This window comes from Cyanistes caeruleus, chromosome 7, assembly GCF_971803275.1.
Source record: "Cyanistes caeruleus chromosome 7, bCyaCae1.hap1.1, whole genome shotgun sequence".
In the NCBI taxonomy this organism is placed as follows: domain Eukaryota; kingdom Metazoa; phylum Chordata; class Aves; order Passeriformes; family Paridae; genus Cyanistes; species Cyanistes caeruleus.
In genome coordinates this window covers 14783899-14805298 of record NC_141707.1, presented here as the reverse complement: position 1 = coordinate 14805298, position 21400 = coordinate 14783899, and the positions used below count along the sequence as shown (strand labels likewise).

The following is a 21400-nucleotide window of genomic DNA, read 5'->3' as shown; positions in this document are numbered from 1 at the left end:
GATGTAGGATGTTACTAATAAAAATAGTTTAATTACAAAGGGAAACTTAGAATTCTCTAGAGTAAGAGTCAAAACAGGTTAAGGTAACTTGGAGTAAATTTTAACCCTTGAGTAGCAGATGCCTTGTATCATATAGCTATTGTGGAAAAAAAAGATTCCATGATAATTTGCTTTCTGATTCTGTTATATTGTTTTTTAAACTAACTAGACAACTATGTTAATATTCTATCTAATAGAGTACAGGTGATCACAGAAAGGTAAATTCATTGGTATTTTGCAGAACAATATTCCCAAGTACTAAAGCTGTCACAGCGAATAGCAATAGTTAAGGTTTTTCTTGAGTCTTCTGTATACTAAAAAGCAAATGAAGAGCAGGTATAAAAACGTCTAATGTGTGTATAGTCTCTGTTTAATTTTTATTTTCTTTCAGCTCCATGAGTGCTCCATTTTCACTGGGAAATACTGGCAGCAGTACTGGAAACCCAGTAGTGAGCACTCCAGCTGTTCCTTACAGACTCAGTATTGGAGAATTTCTCACCAACAGAAGAGACTCAACTACTACTTTCAGCAGCACAAGCAGCCTGGCTAAACTTTTGCAAGAACGAGGCATCTCTGCCAAGGTTTATGACAGCCCCATGTTAGAAGAACTGCCTTTGCTACAACCCCCTCGAACTCTTCCCATTCCTTCTACTCCACCAAATTCTCCTTCACGTTCACCTTGTCCTTCCCCTCCGCTGTTTGAGCCTCGAGTGCATCACTCAGAGAATTTCCTGGCTTCTCGACCAGCAGAAACGTTCTTGCAGGAAATGTATGGCCTAAAGCCCTCCCGTAACGTCCCAGACGTAGGCCAGCTGAAGATGACCCTCGTGGACAGACTGAAGAGGCTGGGCATTGCCAGGGTGATCAAGCCCCCAGAAAGACAGGACCATGGCAAGAACCAGGGGCCAGAGGTTGGCTTGCAGAGGCATGACTCTGCTGGGTTTTTACATGCAGGTAGCAACTTAATGGCAGGACTGAGAAGAAACCAGAGTCTTCCAGCCATGATTGGAGCACTGGGAGCTCCTGTTTGCACACAGTCATCAAAAATGGATATACTAAAGGAAAACTAACTGGCCTGAAAGGTGTTTAACTTAGAGCACAGTAAATAATTTGAGGGATGAACATCCAGTACAGGCATTGTTAGGTGTGTTATGGAAGAGTTGGAGAAGGTACGTGCATGTTAAAATGTGGGAGAAAGAAGTGTTGGGATCAAGGAGCAAAGGAACATTGCTTGTGTTTGAGGAAGAAGGTTTTGTGGGAGATAGGTAAAACCAAAGCTTTATTTCAAGTCCCCCTTCAGCATCTTGTCTTAGTCAGAAGTGAAGACTATTCTAGACATTAAAGGGTTTTAACCCTTTAACCTTTATGTGTAGGCATTTTCTTTTTTTCCAACATATACCCATAGTATTTACTAGTTGTTTGCAGTCAGGCTACATCATTTAAATATAATATTAAAATGTCAGTCTGACCAGCATTATCATCCCAAGTTCCTCTCTGCAGCAAACAAATGTGAAAACTTGGATTTATTTTTGTTTTATTCTTTTATTTTCCATTTCAGAAACTGTGCTCTTTTGAACTCCTCCTCACTTTGAGAAGTGGGGGAAAGAACCTTTAGGTCCATGTAAGAAAGTAATACTTCAGTTTACGAACACAGGATTTATATTTTGACAGTGCAATTATGTTAATGAGGTATTAACAGACATTAATTTCTTTCCAGAGCTTGAAAACAAAGCACACAGAGAAATGTGCAATGAATAAGAATTAATCAGCAGGAAAGTGTGTATTGGGGTGAAAATGTCAAGCTAAGAAATCTTTCAGAAGTGTAGTGTGCATCTGTTTAAATGAGTATAGTTTTGTGCACACACACACACACACACACACACAAATATCTCAGGCACATTTCAGCATTGCAAAAGGAAATAAACCCTAGGTGCTTGATTCAGGGTTCCTTTTTAAAGACTTAAATAGAGGGCATTTACTTCAAGGAAAGTGTTGGAAATTCAGAAAACTGTCTCTTGTCTTGCCAAGTACACATCCTGTATATTTGAGAGTTCTTTATTGAACTTTATGCCTTTCATTCATTAATTTCTCATTTTATGCAGGATTTTGTTTAAAAGATTTCATTAAGAGCAAAATTTTCCAGTCTCTATATAGAAACAGGAAGAAAAAAGCTGGTGTTCTTTGTAGTATTTTAATGAATATTGAAATCCAGTGATCAGTGAAGGAGGGTGGTTCTGAACATAGCTGAGGCAGACTTTCCAACTCAGAAAAGAATTTCAATTTAGAAATCCGGTTTCTGAGTGTTAATCATCAAAATATTACTGCCCATGCTGCTTTCTTGGTTCCTTCCTGTCCAAGGGTCTAATCATAAGTGAACAATCTACAACAGATGTTTTGTGCAACTTAAGAAAACGTTGTTGCTAGTGACCTGAATAGAAACAGCTTCTTAGTCTTTATGTAAATTTTCACTGTACCTATCAACATTATAAAATTATTTGCTTCCATATAATTAGATTAAACAGTTAAGTTTCCCTTGCCTGGTACCATGTAAGTGGGGTATAGCTGGCAGCTGTCTGGGGGTTTGGTGTGAAACATCAGTGCAATAACACCAATTAGCATTTGCCATAAGGCAGTAAGGCACATCCTCCATAATCAGCACCCTCGTTGCTGCAGGGGTGAGTGAAGCAGGGCAGGAAAAGAAAGCTTCTTGTTTATGGGAAATTTGTAATGTGGCCTTTCTGATTTTACAGTTCTATAGATCTTGTGATGACTCTTTTTTTTTTTTTTTTTTGTAAAAGGATAAGGTGTAACCACTTCAAACTTGCAGAGGGATTCTTAGCAGAAGCTTGTCTGTCAGCAGCGCACAGAAATATTCAGGAACTCCTGGAGTTGCCTTTTGCTCTCTAAGCAAAATCTTACAGTTACAAAAGGTGAATTTTATTTAAAAGGCTATATACGGGTTAATTTTGTTTTTTAAATGAAAAATATTTAATTTTTTCATGTAAGTATTTATGTTTGTATGTACTTAGCTGTGCATGGTGTCTTGCCTAGCTACCTACGGTAAGAGTGAAAGGAGGGAGCGCAGTGTTGGTCTCCAGTGGCCTGAGATGGGTATGTCTCCTGTGTATCTGTAACTTCCAGGGAAACGAGTTAGCAAAAGCTTGACAGTTTGGTACCAACAGAGAAGTGCGTAGCATGTCAAAAGTCCATCCATTTTATGTGTTTACTGTAGGTATACCTGAGTTAGAGATAAATTTTTGAAGGTATTACACTGTGTTTCTAACTGGCTTCCTAACTCCAGCTGTTGGATCAGCAAAGTAGCAAATCAGCTAAGGCAGAATTCCTTTGGCAGACCGTGGTTCAGGTAAAACTAACCTACAAGCATATAAATTAAATGCATGTTTCTCTTGGGAGATGCTTCCCTATTCCATAGCCCAGCAATATAAACTGGCTCAGTTCAAACAATGCTGTGGGTGTTGAGAGATCAGTTTGTTCTGTAGCTGAGGTGTATCATCAGATACTTAACATAAGGCAAAAAGAAAATGGAAGAACCTCTATACCATGGTGTTTGTGTGTTTATCCAGATGGTTGATGCTGTGGTGCAGTGTTGTTCAAATTCTGTCATGCATTTATGCCTTTGGATGGTTGTGCACAGTTTAGATATACATGACTGGCTTGCAGTAAAAGGGAAAATTGGTACTTCGAAGTTTACCATTTTGTGCCAAGAAGATAAACCTTTTTTTTAATAACATGTTTCTGAGAACATTTTACAAGTTACTGTGATTCTAGGCATGATTTGGCTTTTGTTGTCTCTCATAAGAGAGGTGAGAGGTGACAAACTTGCATGGCTGACATCCTGCACCAGATCTTTCCTTTGAGTAGAGCTAGAGCTAGAAGGAATGGAGAATTCCATTTTGGCAGGGTTCTGTTATCTTGCAGGTTTGAGTCAAACACGGATGCTAGAAAGAACTTACCTGTGCTTGTGCAAGTTACAAGAGACAGAAGGGAATTCTTGTATTTACTTATTCCGATTGTCTTAAAGCACAGACTTAAAGCTTTCTAGTTTCACTGTTAGTTTTTGATAAACTCGGTGATACCTGCATGCTCAAATTAATCAAAATTAAACATCTACTGCAGTGGAATAGCAACGGAGAAGGGGAGTAATTGTATTTGGGCTTCATTTGGCTGTTACATGAGGGGATTACACACAATGTTTGAACAGTCTGGGATTTTCATGGTATTTTTTCCATCTGCTTTTTGCACTTACTGTTGTTTCATAGTGGAATGTAAATTTGATAATAAACATGTATAACATGCCATTTTTCAGTATATTGCTGATATTCTGTGGTTTGTTCCAGATGTCATTTTCTCTATTACAGTGTTCTGTAACAAACCTAAAATCAGGCCTTTTTGTGGCTAAAATTTATCATGATTATACTGTACCCAGGCTTAGTAAAGTGAGTTGGTATCTGCAGAAGTGGTGGCTTTAGAAGCCAATAAATTGATTTAGACAGTATTTGAGTGTTGAGCCTCACTTTAAAGGAATCTGTTCATATCTTCTGGTACCTCGGGGAGTTTTGTGCATGGGTGGTGCTTTGGGGTTTTTTCTTCCCCTCTTTTACAGCAGCTAGTGAGTTACTCTAGCACTGCAGTGTTAGCACTGCAGCCAACACCACCGTGGCTGTTTTTTCACCTCAGTAGCTGATGTTATGTGAGCCCTGTAGATTTGTGACAAATGGGGGGAGAGATTGAAGCAGTTCTGTGTGCATGCCCAACATGGGAGACAATATAAAATGTTTTAAGGAGCTGGGTACTTACCTAGTGACTTTTCCTGTGCTTAGAACTAAGACTCAAAGATCAGCTAGGTAAGTGAACATAGGATAACTGGGTATCTTCAACCATGAAGCTGCACCAGAGCAACTGATTTTCAGTTGATACTACTCTGTAGAGGATGCTCTGAAATCCAGGTCACAGACACATCGTGCTGAGGATGCCAGATGACAAATGCTTAACTTTATCTTGAAGTGTACCAAGCCATGAAGAATGAATTATTCTAAGTGATGGGAACAAGTAACAAACACTAACATGAGCTGATTATATCCTATAAAATTTACAACACTCCTCACTTTATTTTGCAAAGGTTAGGCATAAAGTACAAAAGGCTTTATAATGGTTGTCTTCTAAAAGTTGCTTTGTAAAGACACCTTATGAAAGCGATAGCAGTGTGGTACAGCTGATAAGAGGACACTGAGGCTATTTTAGCCAGCAAACCACCGAGAGAGATCAACTAAATCAGAGATAAATCAGAGACCAGCTCAGAGATGCTCTCGAGTAATAAAGTGTTAATACAAATTAACGTATTAATACAAATTTCTTAAGGCTTTTTCTCTTCAGTTGTACTTTCAATTAAAAATATCTGCTCTTCTGCTAAGAGCAGGCACTGAAAGTTTTTGTTCCATACAAAACAAAATTCAGTGTTTGACTGAATTCTGAACTGAAACCAGCCAATTCCAGGCTGCAGCAGCTCTCTGCCATGCAGTTTCCTCCCATTTAGTTGACAGGAAAGATGAGTCTCTTCCTCAGTGTGAAACTGGGCTGTGGCATCTGCTTCTTTGCATCCCGCTCACAAGTTTTTCTGCTCACTTCTCGATTCACCGCTGTCAGGATGGTGAGAACATCTTCCCCTCTGCAAAGACATGAGTACAGTTTGTATTAGGCAGTTAACATCAGCAAAATAACATTCTCCCTATTTTAATATACACCAATGCTAATGGCTCCTGTTTTTAACAGGCTTCAGAGCACTTCCCTAAGTCGCTTTGAACAGTTTGCATGCTGCTGCTCTGTCCTACACTGTTTTCACTCCGAGCAAGTATTCCCACTGCATATCATCTACCTCTGCATCTAAATCAAATTCCTTCCAGAAGGAAAATTCAGGTGTAGCCAAAAATAAGCTTATGGAAACACAGGTACCGAGGACAGCTGTACTCCAAGTGCTGGCACAGTGCCTGTATGTACCAGGTTCCCTCCCTGGGACTTCTGTAGGAGACGTAATCCTGCAGGGTGGCCATGCCCAGAAGGAAGTCTGCCTCTGCAGGGATGCAGTCGAGTTGAAACCTTGCATCTTGCTCTACAGAAGAATCTTGCTCTCCAGAATCTGTCTCAATGGTCACACCTTTATGGAAAGCATCACCTTGGCAGGCCTGAATAAAAAAAACTTTTGGTTTTCCAGCAAGTGAATTGCAATTCTGTGCAGTGAAAGAAGAGGTCAGTTCACGGATAGGTACTTCCTGCCCATCAACACCATATATAATGCCTTTTTTCCCATGAGACAGGATACAGCAAACAAAACAGTCCTTGTCCTCATGGTCTTTGCTCTGGAAGCTCTTCACAGTCTTACGGATTCCTTCTGCAGTGAGGTCTCTATATTCTTCTACTCTAAAATGAAGCTTGGTAAAGACATTCCTCAGAGCCGCTGGAAAGCAAAAAGAAGGGAAATTAGAGACATTTCATTTTATGGAAGTTGGACTCTGCAACTGCAAACTGCATTTCTAGACATAATTGGTCATCTGCTACATGACTACATCTACACAGTTACATTCCGGGTCTGAAAATACTCTAGTAGTCTAATCACTCATCATATCTCTACTGAGTTCCCTGAACTGTCATTAAAATATTTTCTTGTTTATGTCTGTATATTTTAGAATTAGTATGCATAGGGCTGATGCAAAGCTAGCCTAGCTTGTAAAGTCAAGGCTCAGGGTGCTACTTAAGGTTGCAGTTACCTCACTAAAACTGCAAAATGTAAGTGAATTGTTCAGTGTCAGGGCACTAAAAACCTGATGAGTTGATTAGGACTTGTCAGCACAGTAAACAGCCAACTGAGCCACTACAACAAAAGTAATCCTAGAAAGGGAAGACTGAAATTCAGACCTTTAGAAAGAGAAACAGGGTTTCTATTTTTAAAGATTCGCAAACTCATCTTTGACATTCACTGTACCTGCATCCACATCTGTCCCATTCCGATCCTTCATGTGTTTGTGTTCCAGCACTCCTTCCCTAGCTTTTGCAAAATTGTGATTATTCAGGATCAGACACACTCCACAGGGTCGGCTGGTCATTTTGTAAGCTTCTAGAAGCTGAAAAGAAAGACTGCAGGTGAAACTCCTGCACTCTCCTCGAAGTGCTCCTTAGCTGTTGGGAGTGGCAGAGCAGGGTACGGAGCCAGCTGGCCTCCTCTCCAGGCAGCTCTCCCTCAACAGCTTTGCTCCTAGGGCCTGGCTGTGCCCTGTCCCACTGCCTTTGGCAGTCTGTGCAGGACAGCACCCTACTGGACAACCAAAGTCAGTCTCAGCTCACATGGGGTGCTCTCTTCACTAACATCTCCGTGCCATGCCAGCTGCCAACTGCCCAATTCCTGGTATCATGAGCTCAGCCTACCTTGCTACCCCCTTGCAGATGTTTCTGAAGTACAACACTGCAGCAGCTGTGCCTGTGACACAGCTTCAGAATAAAGGATGCAGAGTTGTGCATTTTTCTTTTTATAGACAGTTCTTTTAACAGTTGGTCTTAGAACAACTGTTCACTTCATGGAGGGGTGAGCTCTTCTGAGACAAAATGATGATGGTTCTAAGAAATAAACTACCTTACCTGAGAGGGGTCATTAAAACTGACAGGAGGATCAGGTGCCACAGATGATACCAGACATCCTTCAGGGCATCCTGTGCTGCCCCTCTCTTCCTCTGTGATGAGCATCTCTTCTTGGCCTGCAAAGCATTTGTGATTAGTCCTGCACATCACTTCAAGAATAACTATGGGGAAGAGGCTGTTTTGGTCTGTTTTACCAAACAGGTTTAATCCATCTTCAATTCTGTTCCACAGGCTGATGTTAATTTTTTCACAGAGACTCTTCAGCACACTCAGGTTGTCTTTCCCCAGAAGGCCCTTCTTCTCCATCTCAGTGAGAATGTCAAGCATTGTCTGGGTAATCAGAAAGGCAGTTTGTTCTTAGGGCACCTCCATGCTGCCACTGGGAGCAAAGCTGCTGCATGCACACCTAAGCTTTAATGTAGTGACAGCACATTCGACCCACAGAGCCACTCCAGCTGACTGGGAGCTCAGGTGACACCTCAGCTGAGCCAATTAATCCTACTTCAACAAAACCTACAAGTACCGTTAAGTACCAATATCTTCTCAAAACATACTTACTTCCTTTCTTCTTCTGTAGGACAGAGGTGCCAAGATCTAATTAAGATCTAATCCAAGATATCTAACAGTGGTCATACAGGAATATGCAACAAGATTTTTAATGATTGCTTTCATTCAATTTACAGTGGTTATCCTGCACTCAGCTGAAACAGAAGAATCACTGCAGTGACCATTTTAAGTGCTGGCAAAAAGGGAATAACTTCACATGATGGTGTAGAGATTGCTCTGAAGTAAAAGGGGACCCAAGGGACAGAAACTCGTTAGTGAGTGGCAGAGCAGAGTGGTCACCCCAAGAATTTACTAGAACAGCACTCATAATCTCCCCTCTAAGAAAAGAAGAAAAATCCTCAAATCCTTTTATTAGACATAACAAAGCACCAAGGAGTCAGAACTGCAGCCTGGGACAGCATAAAAGCACTGGATCTCCTGCAAGGCTACTTGTAAATTCCAACTCATCTGACTTAGCCTTGAGAAGAATCTGCTGCTTAGATCTGTATCTTATGCATTAAAAAAGTAAATCATAAAATAACATCCCCAGTGGGTACCTTTCTGTATTTGATGACTTAGAAAGAAGAAGAAAAAAAAAAGTCTGTTGGGGAAGATAAGTAAATGTGCTTATCAGTTTTTTGTTGATTAAAGCCACTGAGTGCCCCGAGTCCCGTGTGGTGCTTGGATGTGATGGCCTCAAGTGCCTGGCACTCCCAGCACAGCTGCCTGTGACACTTCTGCAAAAGCTGTGCCTGACATCAGCACAAACAAATCCCATGTGCACCCAGGGCACCCTTTTTCTTGTGTTTTCACCTTATGAGTGACACCATAAAGAAGAGTGACGTTCATTCCCCCATGAGCAACCCAATTACCTCTATGGATTATAGTTATAATTTTTAAAGCGTATTAAAGAGATACTTACAGTCTCACGGGTTAGCTTGCTTTTTGGTAGTTCTTTGTCCAAAAGTATCTTGAAAGACATCAGCTCATCTTCAGTGGTATCTTCAGATAGTTGAAAGAGCAAAGATCTAGAGAAAGAAGTGGAGGGCATTGTTTCATCATGTTTCCGAGCACAACTTAACTCCGTACTACTGCACTACTCCTTTTGTCTACTGTCCCCGCAGCACATATTCCCCCTTTTTTTTCCCCGTTTTAGATGGAGGACGCAAGTCCCAGGACCGCCTGAAGTCAAACCCTTCAGCCTGGTGTTGAGGTGACGGCTGCCCGGACAGAATGAGGCGGCCGGCCCGGCCCGGCCCGGCCCGGCCCGGCGGCCTCACCCACCTGAGGGGCGGCACCCGCGCCCCGCCCGGCGCCCGCAGCTCCCTCTCCACCTGCTCCCGGCTGGAGCCCAGGTGGGCAACCAGGAGGTCGATCCGCCCGATGCGGTACAGCAGCTCCCTGAGGAAGGCCAGGTTCCCCGCCTCCAGCACGCCCTTTTCCTGCAGCGCTTCGAACAAGTCGTGCGGGCTCCGGGCGGCTTCCAGCCTCTTCCTGGGTACGTGTTCCTGGCTGAGGAACTTGAGCGCCGCCAGCTCGGCCTGGTCCAGCTCGTCGCTGACCGCCAGCAGCCGCCCCCGGGGCAGCTCCATGGCCGCGCCGCAGCCGCGCAGGGCGGAGGGCGGGGCCCGAGCGGGGCGGCGCTTCCCTCTGGATTTAAACTTCCGGAGCGAAAGACGCCGCAGTTCCTCGGGGAACGGTGTGCCGTGTTTGCTCCTCTTGTCGAGCCCATTCTTGAGCAAACCGAACCGGCTAGTGCGGGTGCGGGGATCTCCCTCTGCCCGGGCTTTTCCTGCGGTCTCGCCGGTTCCACTCACAAAGCGCTGCGATTTTAATACAAGGAGAAGGAAGCTTTTATAACATCGCTGATTCGCTTTCCTCCTTGCGAGCCTCCTGGGCTGCTGTCAGAACAGGCAGCCCGCTCCCTGCAGGCGTTCGGTCCCTAACATCCACCAGCCGCTCTTTCCTACCATCTCTCCAGCTGCTTCCCCACAGGGGGGCTGCCAACAAACACTCCAACAAGAGCAGAATGACTTCTGCTGGGGTAAAACTGTTTGTCATGCTGACTGTCCCTCAGAAAGCTCATCCGAAAGAGGAACACACCACAAACCGAGGTGATACAAAAACCAAGAGAATTTATTATAACAGAAACACGATTACAGAGCTTCCTTCCAGTATTCTGCAGTCATTCAAGACACACTGTGCCCTGAGAGCTCTGAGAAATAATGAAATGAGAACCTTTATCATTGAAAAACTTATACATTTGAGCTGCTTATTCAAGTAAACGATTGACATAAATCAAACCAAATATTTAGAAGAACCAAATTAACATAATCATGGGGGTTTGGTCCTTCTGAAGCAGGACAATATTTTCCATGAACAATTTTAGCTTCCAAAGACAGACAACAATTCAACTGTGTAAGGCAGTTACCTTACACATGCTACCTGGGAATGCATCCGGCATTCTGGGTTTTTTTTCAGATTTTAGGGACTTGAAACAACTCAGACACAAATGAGACTCCACTGACATTTCCAGTAACAATTTCAATTCTACTTGAAAGTCCTTTTGCACTTGAAACCCAGACTGAACATACTCCACTGCTTCTGCAGGACAAAAACCCCAAAGCTCTGTAGTCTTCCACAGCCTTAACAGACCACTACAGATCCAGGTGTCAGAAAACCAATTCAATATGGAAGTTTTAAAATTTAGGTCCTATGCTTCCTTAAAAGGCTGGGGCTACTACATAGATCCAGATAAATTCTCATGTAAATTCTCTTCCCTATCAAAGCCCACTCCAGATGTCATTCCTAATCTAGTGTATTCTTACTTGTCTATTTTTCATTGTGGAACTTCAAAGATCAGTTGCTTCAGTAGTGTTGATGTTATCTTTGGCATCTGCTTAGATCCTTCTAATTCTCTTCTTGCCACTTCATTGTTCACTTCTGTTAGGATGGCTGTGAGATCCACGCGCCTTGAACAAAAATTAAGAGAAGTTACACTGAAACACATGGTACTTGCAGCTCAGCCAAGAAGGTGATGTGTGTTTGCCCCAATAAAGTGGTATCCCAGGGAAGGCTGGTATCTTCCTCACCCTATTGCCACTAAAATTGCACATTCCTTTGAATAACCACAGAATTCAGTGTGTTTTAGGGAAATAAAAGCAACCTCCATGTAGCATTGCTTTGGTTACAACCAGAAGAGGTCACCAAGATTAAACAAACCTATACATTCTCCATGTCTTCTTTTGGATGCCATGAGAAAATGATATCTGAAGGGAAATTTCTATTTTCTAAATGAAGTTTATGAGGGGATGGCTGAGAGGCAACCATGAAAATTATGCCTGTAGAACTCTGGGGGGTTTAGTCTGTGTAAGCACTCAACAAATTCACCTCTAATCAGGTGTCACTGGAAGAAAAATAATTTATCAGTCAAAAAATGTTAAAAAACACACATACACACACTTGTTTGTGTGCAATGTTGCAGCATTACAACCCTGGTTTTGTCACAGGAGAACCAGGGGAAGTCACACTTTGGCTCACCTGTAGAAGATTAACAGTGCCCAATTTCAAAATAAGTACCGTTCTCCACTGTCCTGAATGTGAAAAGCTGTAATTGCACAAATGCAAACCACTGTGTTTCAGCACAGCATGCTTAAGAATGCACATCTGCAATAACCTAAATGTACAAGAATTAGAAGTAGTACTTACTGTGGGCAAAGCAACTCCATCTTCTCACAGAGGGACTGAATGTAAACACTGCCAGTCTTATGACTGCGGAAGGACAAGTAGTCCTCCACTGTAGCCATGCCAATCAGAATGTCAGCCTTATCAGGAATGGAAGTCAAAGGACTAGCATCCACCTCAAGATGTCCAGAAGAGTCTGGTTCTATTGTAACAGGTGGGTGACACACAGAGCCTTGGCAAGCCTGGATGATAAACACCTTGGGTTTGCCAGCAAGAGAAGGACAATTAGTTCCAGTGAAGCAGGAGACTAAATCTTCGATATTTACGCACTCATCATCAACACCTTTTATTTTGCCTCTTTCACCATGGGAGAAAATGAAGCAAACAAAACAGTCCATATTTCTGTGATCTTTTTTGCTGTATTCTTTAACTGTCTCATATAATTTTTTTCCTTCTAGATTCATGTACTCAACTGTCTTAAACTGAAGCCACTTAAAGACCCTCTTCACAGCCTCTGGGGAGAAAATCAGAAGGAACTTGTTAAACATACATAGTGACAAGGAAGATGCTGAAATATCAGTGTCTGTGTGGTAGATCAGATATTAGCAGAAGTGTTCAGATCCCACCAATAAAATCACCTGATGAGCTTTTAGCCTGCCAAATCCTATTAGAAAAACCTAAATGCCTAATTTCCCTAATTTTATTTTTTTTAAATACAACTGGGTTAAGCATCATGCTATCTAAAACACAAACAGGTTTCAGATTCTGTGCTGTATTGGTACAAATCAGTGAAGTTTACTGTGCTAAAACAAGCTTGAACTACACATTGCATAGTAGTCTCAGATGCCTAAGAACAACATCTGGCAAGTTAAAGAAGTGCCACCTCTTTAGAATGACAAATTTCGCTACTCTTAAACGAAGTCGGTCCCTCATTCTGTGAGAATGGTCGATGCAGCACAAAGGAAGTCCGAGTAACCTGCTCACAAATGCTATGAAGACTTCTCAGCAAATAATGGCCTGTAAATGGGCTGGATGGAGTTCAAGTATCCGTGACATGTCCTTTCAGGAATCTGATTTTACTGTTTTACTCTTATTTATCTCAAAAGTGACTTGCAGGAAGACAGGCTTTAAGGAAAGTTCCAGAGCATTTGTTTGAGCATTGAAGAGAGTTTGAGGACTTAAAATATTTTTCTATCATAGCTAAGAACTAAAAACAATCAAAAATTGGAAAGGTGGAATAATAATCACTTTTTTCACTAATTGTACATATAACCAATTAAGACAATGCCTTTTTCCTAGAACAAAAATTAGATCCTTCTTTAAGCCATCAGCTAAATGTTGGAAGTGGAATATTTCCAATTGGTACAGTGATTCACCCCAGTCTCTGGAGGCCAGGGAGTACCATGGACATGATTCTTCTTCACAGCAAAGATTAGGTAATTTATTTTTTTTTTGAGAATTATCAGAGGAAAAAAAAACCAAACCAATAATTTGATTTAAAAGGTACTTACCTCCATCTTGCAATGTTCCCTCTCTATTGTCACGTGGATTTTTAAAAATGTGGTTGTTAAGAATTAAACAGTAACCATGGGGGTTATTTTTCATCGTATAAATTTTCCCATGCTGCAGAAACAAAAAAAAAGCAGGTAGGAAAGCGGAGCCAAGCATTCAAAAGAGAAATACACTATATACAGATTGCTGGTCCATCATTATGTAAATCACAAAGGCCAAGAAACAAGAAAGGAAAAACCTACAATAATTGTATACAATTTAGCTACAGAGGAGAGGAATCTGCATTATCTCCCTGGACCTATCCTCCTTTCTCTCTTCTGTCAGGATATGATTTTGACATGTGAGAAAGGATCCAGAAACACAAATTTGCATGTGCATAGGGAAAGTTTCTGCACTCCACCACTATCTCTGAGGGTACTTGTGCAATTTCAGTGAGGTAGCAGGTTCTGCTATTCCCTTCACATCCTGGCCAGGACTTTAATGTCCCAGTCTTCATTATCATTAAGATTGGTTTTCTTCACTCAACTGTTGGTTCATTTCTTGCTTAAAAGGTTGCTGACAACCAGGTCCCCACAAAGAAGGCTTGGTCTTGTTTGGAAAAATAGGAATTGTTCAGAGACCTACATATGGAGCCAGAATCCCTCCATCTTGGCTGTTCCACCTACTTAGTATCATGAATTTATCCTCCGTCTCCCAGGAGATGGACAAATATTTCAAAGGTAATCTTGAGGTATTTCTCACCTGTTTTGCTGCCTCCCTCTCTGCTCCTTGTTCCTCTGGATGCCCAGACACAGACATGGGATAGCGAACTTCTTCCCTAGAATAATTTTCTAAGAAGGAGAAGATTAACAAAACATTTTAGAACTAAAAAGATAAATATTCTGCTGTGCACATTTCAACACTCAAAAAGCCAGAACAAGGAGTGAGGTGGAGGGGGTTTTCACACCAGTGAGACAGCAGCATTTTGTAGAGCTGGGCCAAACACAGCTCCAGTTTCACAGACTACTGGTTATTATAGAAGCCATGCAGGGCTGTGCTCCATTGCTTCTCTGCTCCCCTGCTCTTCTACAGTAGCAAGATACAGATAATAAAAGGTTGGGTGTGAGTAAGGCAAGCCATTCACCAGCATCTCCACTGTGGGATATGTAAGTGGAAGAGGAGACCCATTTTTGTACAACAGTACAAAATGCTGGTCCATTTATTTCTGAGGTTACTGTCTCTGCTCCACAGAACTTTACTGTGTGAGTAGATGCAAGGATGCAAAATACCAGCATAATGAAAGATCTTCTCAGAGCACTTATTTGAATACAACTTTCTGAAAAAAGTGAAATCATCAAATCCATGACGCTAACCAAGGAAACAAAATCACAGTACTCATTTTACAAGTTACAAAAATGCGTTTAAATGAAATTTAATTGTCAGGACAACAAACTCTACACAGCATGCTTTTTTCCTATTTATCAAGAGGACAAAATAATAACAATGCTACTAAAAAGCCATGTCCCCTGACACAGCACTTGCTTGCACTAGCCTCCCTTGGGAATTATCTTCTGCTCTTTTAGAGACACCAGCAGAGGACAGCAGCACAAAGACGTGCAGGGAAAACTACTTGGTAGCTCTGCAGGGTACTGCATGGACTGTTTAAATGTATCTGAGGAAACTCAGGTCCTGAGCCATTCAGAAGCAAGTTGTTATTGACTGAGCATCCTGTTTCCCAAAGAAACACCCAGCTGTGGTGCCAGAAAGCACCACCTCAGCTGCAACAGCCCGGATATACTGAAGTCCTTGAAATTTTCCATCTGGTTACAGAAAGCTACACTTCAGTCAAGTGACTGGTTTTCAGGGACTTTCCTTTGACAAAGAACAAAGGGCCTAGCTAACAGAAAATAGTTCTGACTATCTCCCAACTCAAGTTTCCCCAAGTCAGCTGTCACTTTCTGTCTCTTACAGTGACTTGGAAGTTGTGCTGGTCCAAAACCAGTACCGCAGTTTTTCCTGAACAGATAAATTACATTTAAGGCAAAGAGAAGGCAGAAGAAGAGCATTTACAAGGCACAGAACATACTTCAAGGATAGATACAAGAATCCACGATGGGATAATGAAGTAGCAGAAAACTTCAGAAATCAGAGCTCTTCAGAGCTGTTCTGCCTATCCTAGGTATCCTTATGGTAATAAGATCTCTCCCTTATGGCTGGACTTCTAAGCTGACAAGGATGGAGTCATAAAACCCACAAAATGTTCCTAAAGAGCGGATTAAATAAATATACCTTTTCTTTTTTCTTCATAAGCATCGATTTTTTTCTTTATGTCAGCTCTAACGCTCTGGAATAGATCTTTCAGAATTGTCAGATTATCTTCTTTAATTATCCCATTTATTTCCATTTCCAGAAAGACCTGCAACATTGACTGGTAAAACAAAAACACATAACCCAAACTCATCCAGTGACCTTTGATAACAGCAGAATCAGGCACCTCTGCAACAGGGCAGAAGACAACATCCTCCTTCCCAGAGACTTGCCAGCTAAAGACCTATTACTTTTTCCTCCAAAACTCATTAAAGCAAGGGCCAAGATGCAATGCAACTGAATAAACACATCATCAGTAACGTTAAAGCAGGACAATTAGAAATTGCTTATAACTAGGCTATCCTGCTTTGTTTCAGCAGTACAAAACACTGATGAGGACAGAACATCCTGTTCTGCCTTTGTGTTCTGATGAAGTGCTGCTAAGTCCTGTAGCTATGCCATTTTGCATTTCCTATTACAGAAAAGCTGTTCAACACTAATTTTGTTTATTAAAGCTCAATTGTCCACCAAGTTGGAAGTAAATCTGCTAGTTTCCCTCTACGTGCCACAATACAAATAGGACTTTTAAGGAAGGTGCTTGATAATACAAAGCATTTTTATAACACAGCTCATTACAAAAATTAAACTAGCTCACACAACCTCTTAATACTTTTGGGGGAAAGTTAGCAATATGTTGTTACTCCAAATTACAATAAAGATGAAAATTTACCCATTGACACACAAAAATCTGTGGTTGAACTCACATTAGAACTCGATTTTCTGTCTCTAAAACATTGTTTTTCCTTTAGCAAACATCACTCTTCTTAGGTATAGCATATGTCTTATAAAGACATTTGCCTTATAAATGCCAAACAAAGATTAAAGGAAGAGAATGATGGATTTTGCAAGAGAAAATAGAATCAGAAGAGAAAAAAAGGCAAAGATACAATGCAAAAAATAAGGATCTGTTCTTTCACACAGCAGCTATTAGCTAACAGCACAATTCTTTCAAACCAGATTTTCATGAGAGCACACTGCTTTCTCTTTCCTCCCTTCTTACAAGAACTAAAGGACACCAAACTAGCCTTGCAAAAAACTCAAGAGCATTTTTCATACAGCGTTTTCCTGGAGCTTGTTCTTTGGTAATAGTTTTTGGAGCAGGAACTTCACACTTGCAATGTCTTCTGGAGTCAAGTCCTCTGCAATTCTATACAGCAGTTGCCTGACAATAAAAAACAGAGTGACCTTCAAGAAAGCCATAAGAAGTAAAGACCACAATTAAACATTTGAACTGCAAAATGCAAAACTCACAATGGCAGGAATTCATGTGTAATAAATACAGTTATGCTGGGATATTCGTAAGACAACATTGCAGACAGAAAAGACAGTTGGCACTGAACTGTTGCACCCTGCATGCTCCTGTGTTTACCTGTAAGCTGACACCTGTGCCCTGCCTGGGACCTGCAGGTCCCTCTCCATCTCCTCACGGCTGGAGCCCAGGTAGGCAGTCAGGAGGTCGATCCGACTGATCTGGTAGAGCAGCTCCTTCAGGAAGGACAGGTTCCCCACCCCAATCATGTCTTTCTCCCGCAGCACTTCAAAGAAGGCCTTGGGCTCCTGGATGGCTTCCAGCTTCCTCCTGGGGACATGCTCCAGGCTGAGGAATTTAAGAGCTGCCACTTCCTCTGTGACCAAAGCCTCAGAAATTTCAAAAAGCAGCTTGAAGAAGTCTCTACTCATTTCACATCAGGGTTTGGATCTAAACACAAACAGCAGTTGATTTCATTTGTCAGCAAGATTAGTGCAACAACATGGTTCATATAAGGGGCATTACATAATGTAGAATAGCCCAAAATAAATACATGCAATCAGAAGTATTTTGATAGAGAGAGGTTGTCTTGCTATTGTAGCTTTGATGCTTAGCTCTTTCAGTTCCCTGGACTTAACAAAGAATATTGAAACCTCTGTAGTTATTGCCATTAGCAGAGAAACACACAGATCATTCTTCCTTCCTATGGTGTTCTAGACAGTGGGAAGTACCAATGTACAGGATGTACAGTCCTGGCAGCCTGCTGCTGGTTTTGTTCAGGTTTGTTTTTTTATGAAGTTTGATACCATTTGGGAGAAACAGCCACCTGCCAGTCTGAAATATAGGCTGTAGTAAATGAGACTGCCAAATTTTACACCACAACACAGTTTTTACACCATAACAAGACTAAGAGTCCACATGAATATAGCTACTCTAAGCTATCTTGCTTCTCCTTTCTTTTTATACTGCCTCTGGTCAGCACACCCAAAGCACCTCTTCCTGTTTTGGTTTATCTGCAGCAAGTAAAATCTTCTTTTTCACATAAATCATGCCTTTCATTTAAGATACAAGAGATACTGTTTATAAAAGCAAATCTTTCTTGTAAAGGAAATTTTAATTTTATTTCTCAAAGGCTGTAAGTTTCAAACCCATCAAATTATTGCAGTTAAAAGAGACCTGCTGCCTACATGTTACATTGAAGCCGGTCTGTAACTACAGGGAGCACAATTAAAACAATATTTAACTGCCACCATTTTTTTCTCCCAGTTTGCTGATACAAGTAAAATTACTATTGCTATTAGTAGAAATTTTAAATCATTTACATGGGAGGGCAACTCTGAAGAAAGTGAGACAACCAGTCTCTAAAGTTCCAGGAAGTCTGCCTTTTTCACAACACAGTATTGTCACATGACTTCCAAGAACTATGTTACAATGGAATTAAATGCTAATAAAGCAGGAGATCCCTACTTCAGCTACTACACACTTACATTTTCAGAGAACTGGTTATTACTGAACTTGTGCAAAAAAAAGGTAAACAAGCCATGAAGTAATCAGGTTTTGCTTTTGTTTTACAGCAACAACTAAGTAGCATACGTAGTGCTTTCTAGCATAGAGCACAGCTCAGCACTTTTGCTCTCATACACAAATCCTAATTAAAAGACAGTGAGAAATGGCTGTATCTACATATTTTCATTTAAAATATCTCAGTCCACTGCCCTGCTGTGTCAACAACTCTGCTATGACTTACCCGTTTTCTCTGAAGTCCCTCTCCAACTCACCCCAATTTAACAGGAAGATATTTTTTAAATTAAGAAAAAAACCAACTATTAGCACCAAACTCAGTAGCAGCGCTCAGTAAATACAGGGAAAGCAACAACTAAACATTCTTCTGAAAAGATTTATGTAATATACTTCAATGAAAAGGTTCCCAGCGTGAAAAACAAGGTTCACGTATTTTTCTTATAGAATTTAAAAGTTGAATAAAAAGGCAATTAGGAGATAAAAATAAAGTATACAGATATGGCTGGGTATCTCTGCATTCAGCCAAGAGAGCACACCTTACTAACACAGGACTGTCCCTTAAAAACAGAACCCTACTACATATCCATAAATTCTCGTACATATTCATACATTCTTCTTAAGATTTTTGGTGTTCTTCTGTTTAGTTTTCTCTTGCCCCCTTTCCAATAGATCAATCTTCTTGGCACCATTGAGATTTACATTCCCCAGTAACAGAAATGCAATACATTCCTCCCCCGGAACTCTGGTCAGGAAGTCTTTATCTGGATAAAATAGTTTACGAATGCAGGGGGGCCTCTAGCTATCTTTTTCAATCTTTGGGTTATACAAACAAAAGTAGTTTTTGTTTTAATACTATGCCCTAGCTTAACATATATGTATTATACCATTATTTCTAAGTTTCATCAATAACAGAAATAAAGGAAATTATATTAATACAGCTAAATTTTCTAATCTTATACATAGAACATTTATTATAATATTTGCGAAAAGCCAATAATATGATATGCATTTATAACACCAGCATGCAAGTCGCCAGAATTTTCCATGCAGCAGGAAATAAAGCAGCATTCAGTATGGCTACCAGACTCTCAGCAGATCCTCAAGACAGCATTATGAAGAGAGTTAGGAATGCTGACATTTGTTAAGATTTTGCAATGAAAACAGACATTCATTGATTTCAACCCATCTATCTTTACAAACTCAAAATTATAGCTTACCCTTTGACAGAATGAGGTGTACAAATTCCTTCCAAAAGGCTCACTCTAGTAACAGATCAGAAAACCTTGTTTCACTGGCAGGAATTGTGTCATCATCCGAAGGCTGGGAACAGCACAGAGGAACAGCACAAGTACTCTAACTTCAGGTCCAAAACGTTTGTCTCCACGTCATTCCAAGTCTCAGCATCTCTTTCCTTCCATAATTTCTTCTGTGTCTTACCTGAACCAAGACTTCAGTTGCAGTCTGAAAGAGCCACAATGCTGAGATATGCACTGTGACAAACAAATAATGGCTTCTCCTCTCAATCAGCACTTTGAAGGTCCACCCCTTTTTGCACTATATCACTTCACAGAAGTTTCACTTTTGATTTCTTCCTCTCCCGCCCTTCCTGGAAATGTTACTGTGCTTTTGTTGAATTAGTTTCCTTCATTTCCCTCGGCTCCCCTGCATTCTGGCTTCCTCCAGAACTGTCTCAGTGACCCTATATTTTCCTTGTACCGCCTGCCAAAAATTGATCTCCCTAGAAAGGGTGATCTTGAGGAAGAAATCTGCTGTGGCTCCTACCTGCTCAACAACTGTAGCGACTGTGACCTGCACTGGCACAAGGTGGGATACACAGCTCCTGCACAAAAATGACAGGAGGGACAGGATACCAGGAACTTGATTACCACTTCAACATCACGATCTTGCCAAGACAGCAACTTCCCCAGAAGAGTGTTTATACTAGTTCCACTTAAATCTGTCTATACAGGGGCTGCACAAGACACAACCCTTCCTTAATTCTTTAGGTGGAGAGTGCACACATGCATGGCTCTGTATGCTGTCAGTAAGCCTCAACAACAGCCAACCACATTTGTTTGTTTTCATGTTTTCTTTCTGGCACAGCTCTGCATCACTAGAGTTACAGGAAAGGTGTAGAGTGTGGGCAGCAAGGAGTGATAAATACCTAAGTTGTACAAAACCAACCCAGTCTCCCCACACCAAGGGTTTCAAATTTCCATCTCACCCTGCAGGAGATGACACAGAATTCCCCAACTGGGTGGATGGCAGCTGCACTTCCAGTTCCAGCCTGTGCAGCTCTTGGGCTGGTGCTGACAAGTACCACTGCATGCACCCAGATAAACTGTGCAGCCACATAAACACAGCCCTCGACACACAAGTGAAATACTCACACTAAACAGTCCAAATCAGGATAGCATAAACTTTGTGTAAACAAACTCCTTATAAGCAAGGGAGACTTTACCACTCTTTTACACTTCACAAGTGTGGAACCCTCCCCCCATGAAAATCAATGCTCAGTGAACTCGGACTCTTCTGACTGCCTTTACCTACCTATGATTTCACTGGAAATTACCCAGGCAGAAGTCTCTACAGAGAAAGCAAGAGAGCATGATGACATTCCCTGTCTACCAAACTAAAAATGAAAACAAGATCCTGCAAAACAAAGTCAATGATTACTCCATAGTGATAAAAATTAATTAGTTTCCTAAACATACAAAATGAGTGCATCAGGTCTGAACAGTAACTGCAAACCAGAAATATCACAGTTCCATCCCAATGTTATATATTCCACCAAAGGATGAAACACTTTCCTTATCTGTGGCATAAATGTGACTTCAAGTGTGGCAGCCATGCTAA

General features: G+C 41.2%; 3 protein-coding genes across 55 annotated transcripts in view; 1 reads left to right on the top strand and 2 right to left on the bottom strand.

Moving 5' to 3' along the window:
* TRAK2 (trafficking kinesin protein 2) overlaps positions 1-10089 on the top strand; it is a 32419-nt gene extending 22330 nt beyond the window's left edge. For 21 of the 50 annotated variants that reach the window (XM_086897108.1, XM_086897102.1, XM_086897098.1 and 18 more), the window contains one exon: positions 431-4368. In XM_086897108.1, coding sequence (XP_086753234.1) covers positions 431-1109 — 679 coding nt within the window. In that variant the 3' untranslated portion in view covers positions 1110-4368. Of the gene's footprint in view, positions 1-430; positions 4556-5829; positions 6725-8369; positions 8771-9388 lie in introns of those variants that run through there. The other 29 variants (XR_015289077.1, XR_015289086.1, XR_015289079.1 and 26 more) reach the window with 7 other exon arrangements.
* LOC147652208 (caspase-8-like) lies at positions 5139-10049 on the bottom strand. 2 transcript variants are annotated; one of them, XM_086897215.1, is made up of 7 exons: positions 9517-10049; positions 9155-9260; positions 7881-8016; positions 7687-7802; positions 7037-7175; positions 6010-6511; positions 5139-5725 (listed from the first exon to the last, which is right to left on the bottom strand). In XM_086897215.1, the coding sequence occupies exons 1-7, from the start codon at positions 9822-9824 to the stop codon at positions 5590-5592; spliced, it is 1443 nt and encodes a 480-aa protein (XP_086753341.1). In that variant the 5' UTR covers positions 9825-10049; the 3' UTR covers positions 5139-5589. The 2 variants fall into 2 exon arrangements, with proteins under 2 accessions (XP_086753341.1, XP_086753342.1); XM_086897216.1 differs by having other exon boundaries at positions 9567-9964.
* A 258-nt stretch (positions 10090-10347) lies between the features above and the next one.
* Positions 10348-21130, bottom strand: CASP8 (caspase 8). 3 transcript variants are annotated; one of them, XM_086897217.1, is made up of 11 exons: positions 21095-21130; positions 20327-20384; positions 19982-20005; positions 19762-19864; positions 17144-17473; positions 16831-16936; positions 15697-15835; positions 14170-14258; positions 13428-13539; positions 11941-12430; positions 10348-11204 (listed from the first exon to the last, which is right to left on the bottom strand). In XM_086897217.1, exons 5-11 carry the CDS (start codon positions 17452-17454, stop codon positions 11072-11074), a joined length of 1380 nt encoding a protein of 459 aa, XP_086753343.1. In that variant the 5' UTR covers positions 17455-17473; positions 19762-19864; positions 19982-20005; positions 20327-20384; positions 21095-21130; the 3' UTR covers positions 10348-11071. The 3 variants fall into 3 exon arrangements, with proteins under 3 accessions (XP_086753343.1, XP_023786595.2, XP_023786596.2); XM_023930827.2 differs by lacking the exons at positions 20327-20384; positions 21095-21130 and having other exon boundaries at positions 19982-20075; XM_023930828.2 differs by lacking the exons at positions 20327-20384; positions 21095-21130 and adding an exon at positions 11773-11839 and having other exon boundaries at positions 11035-11204; positions 19762-20082.
* Between the last annotated feature and the right edge of the window lie 270 nt (positions 21131-21400).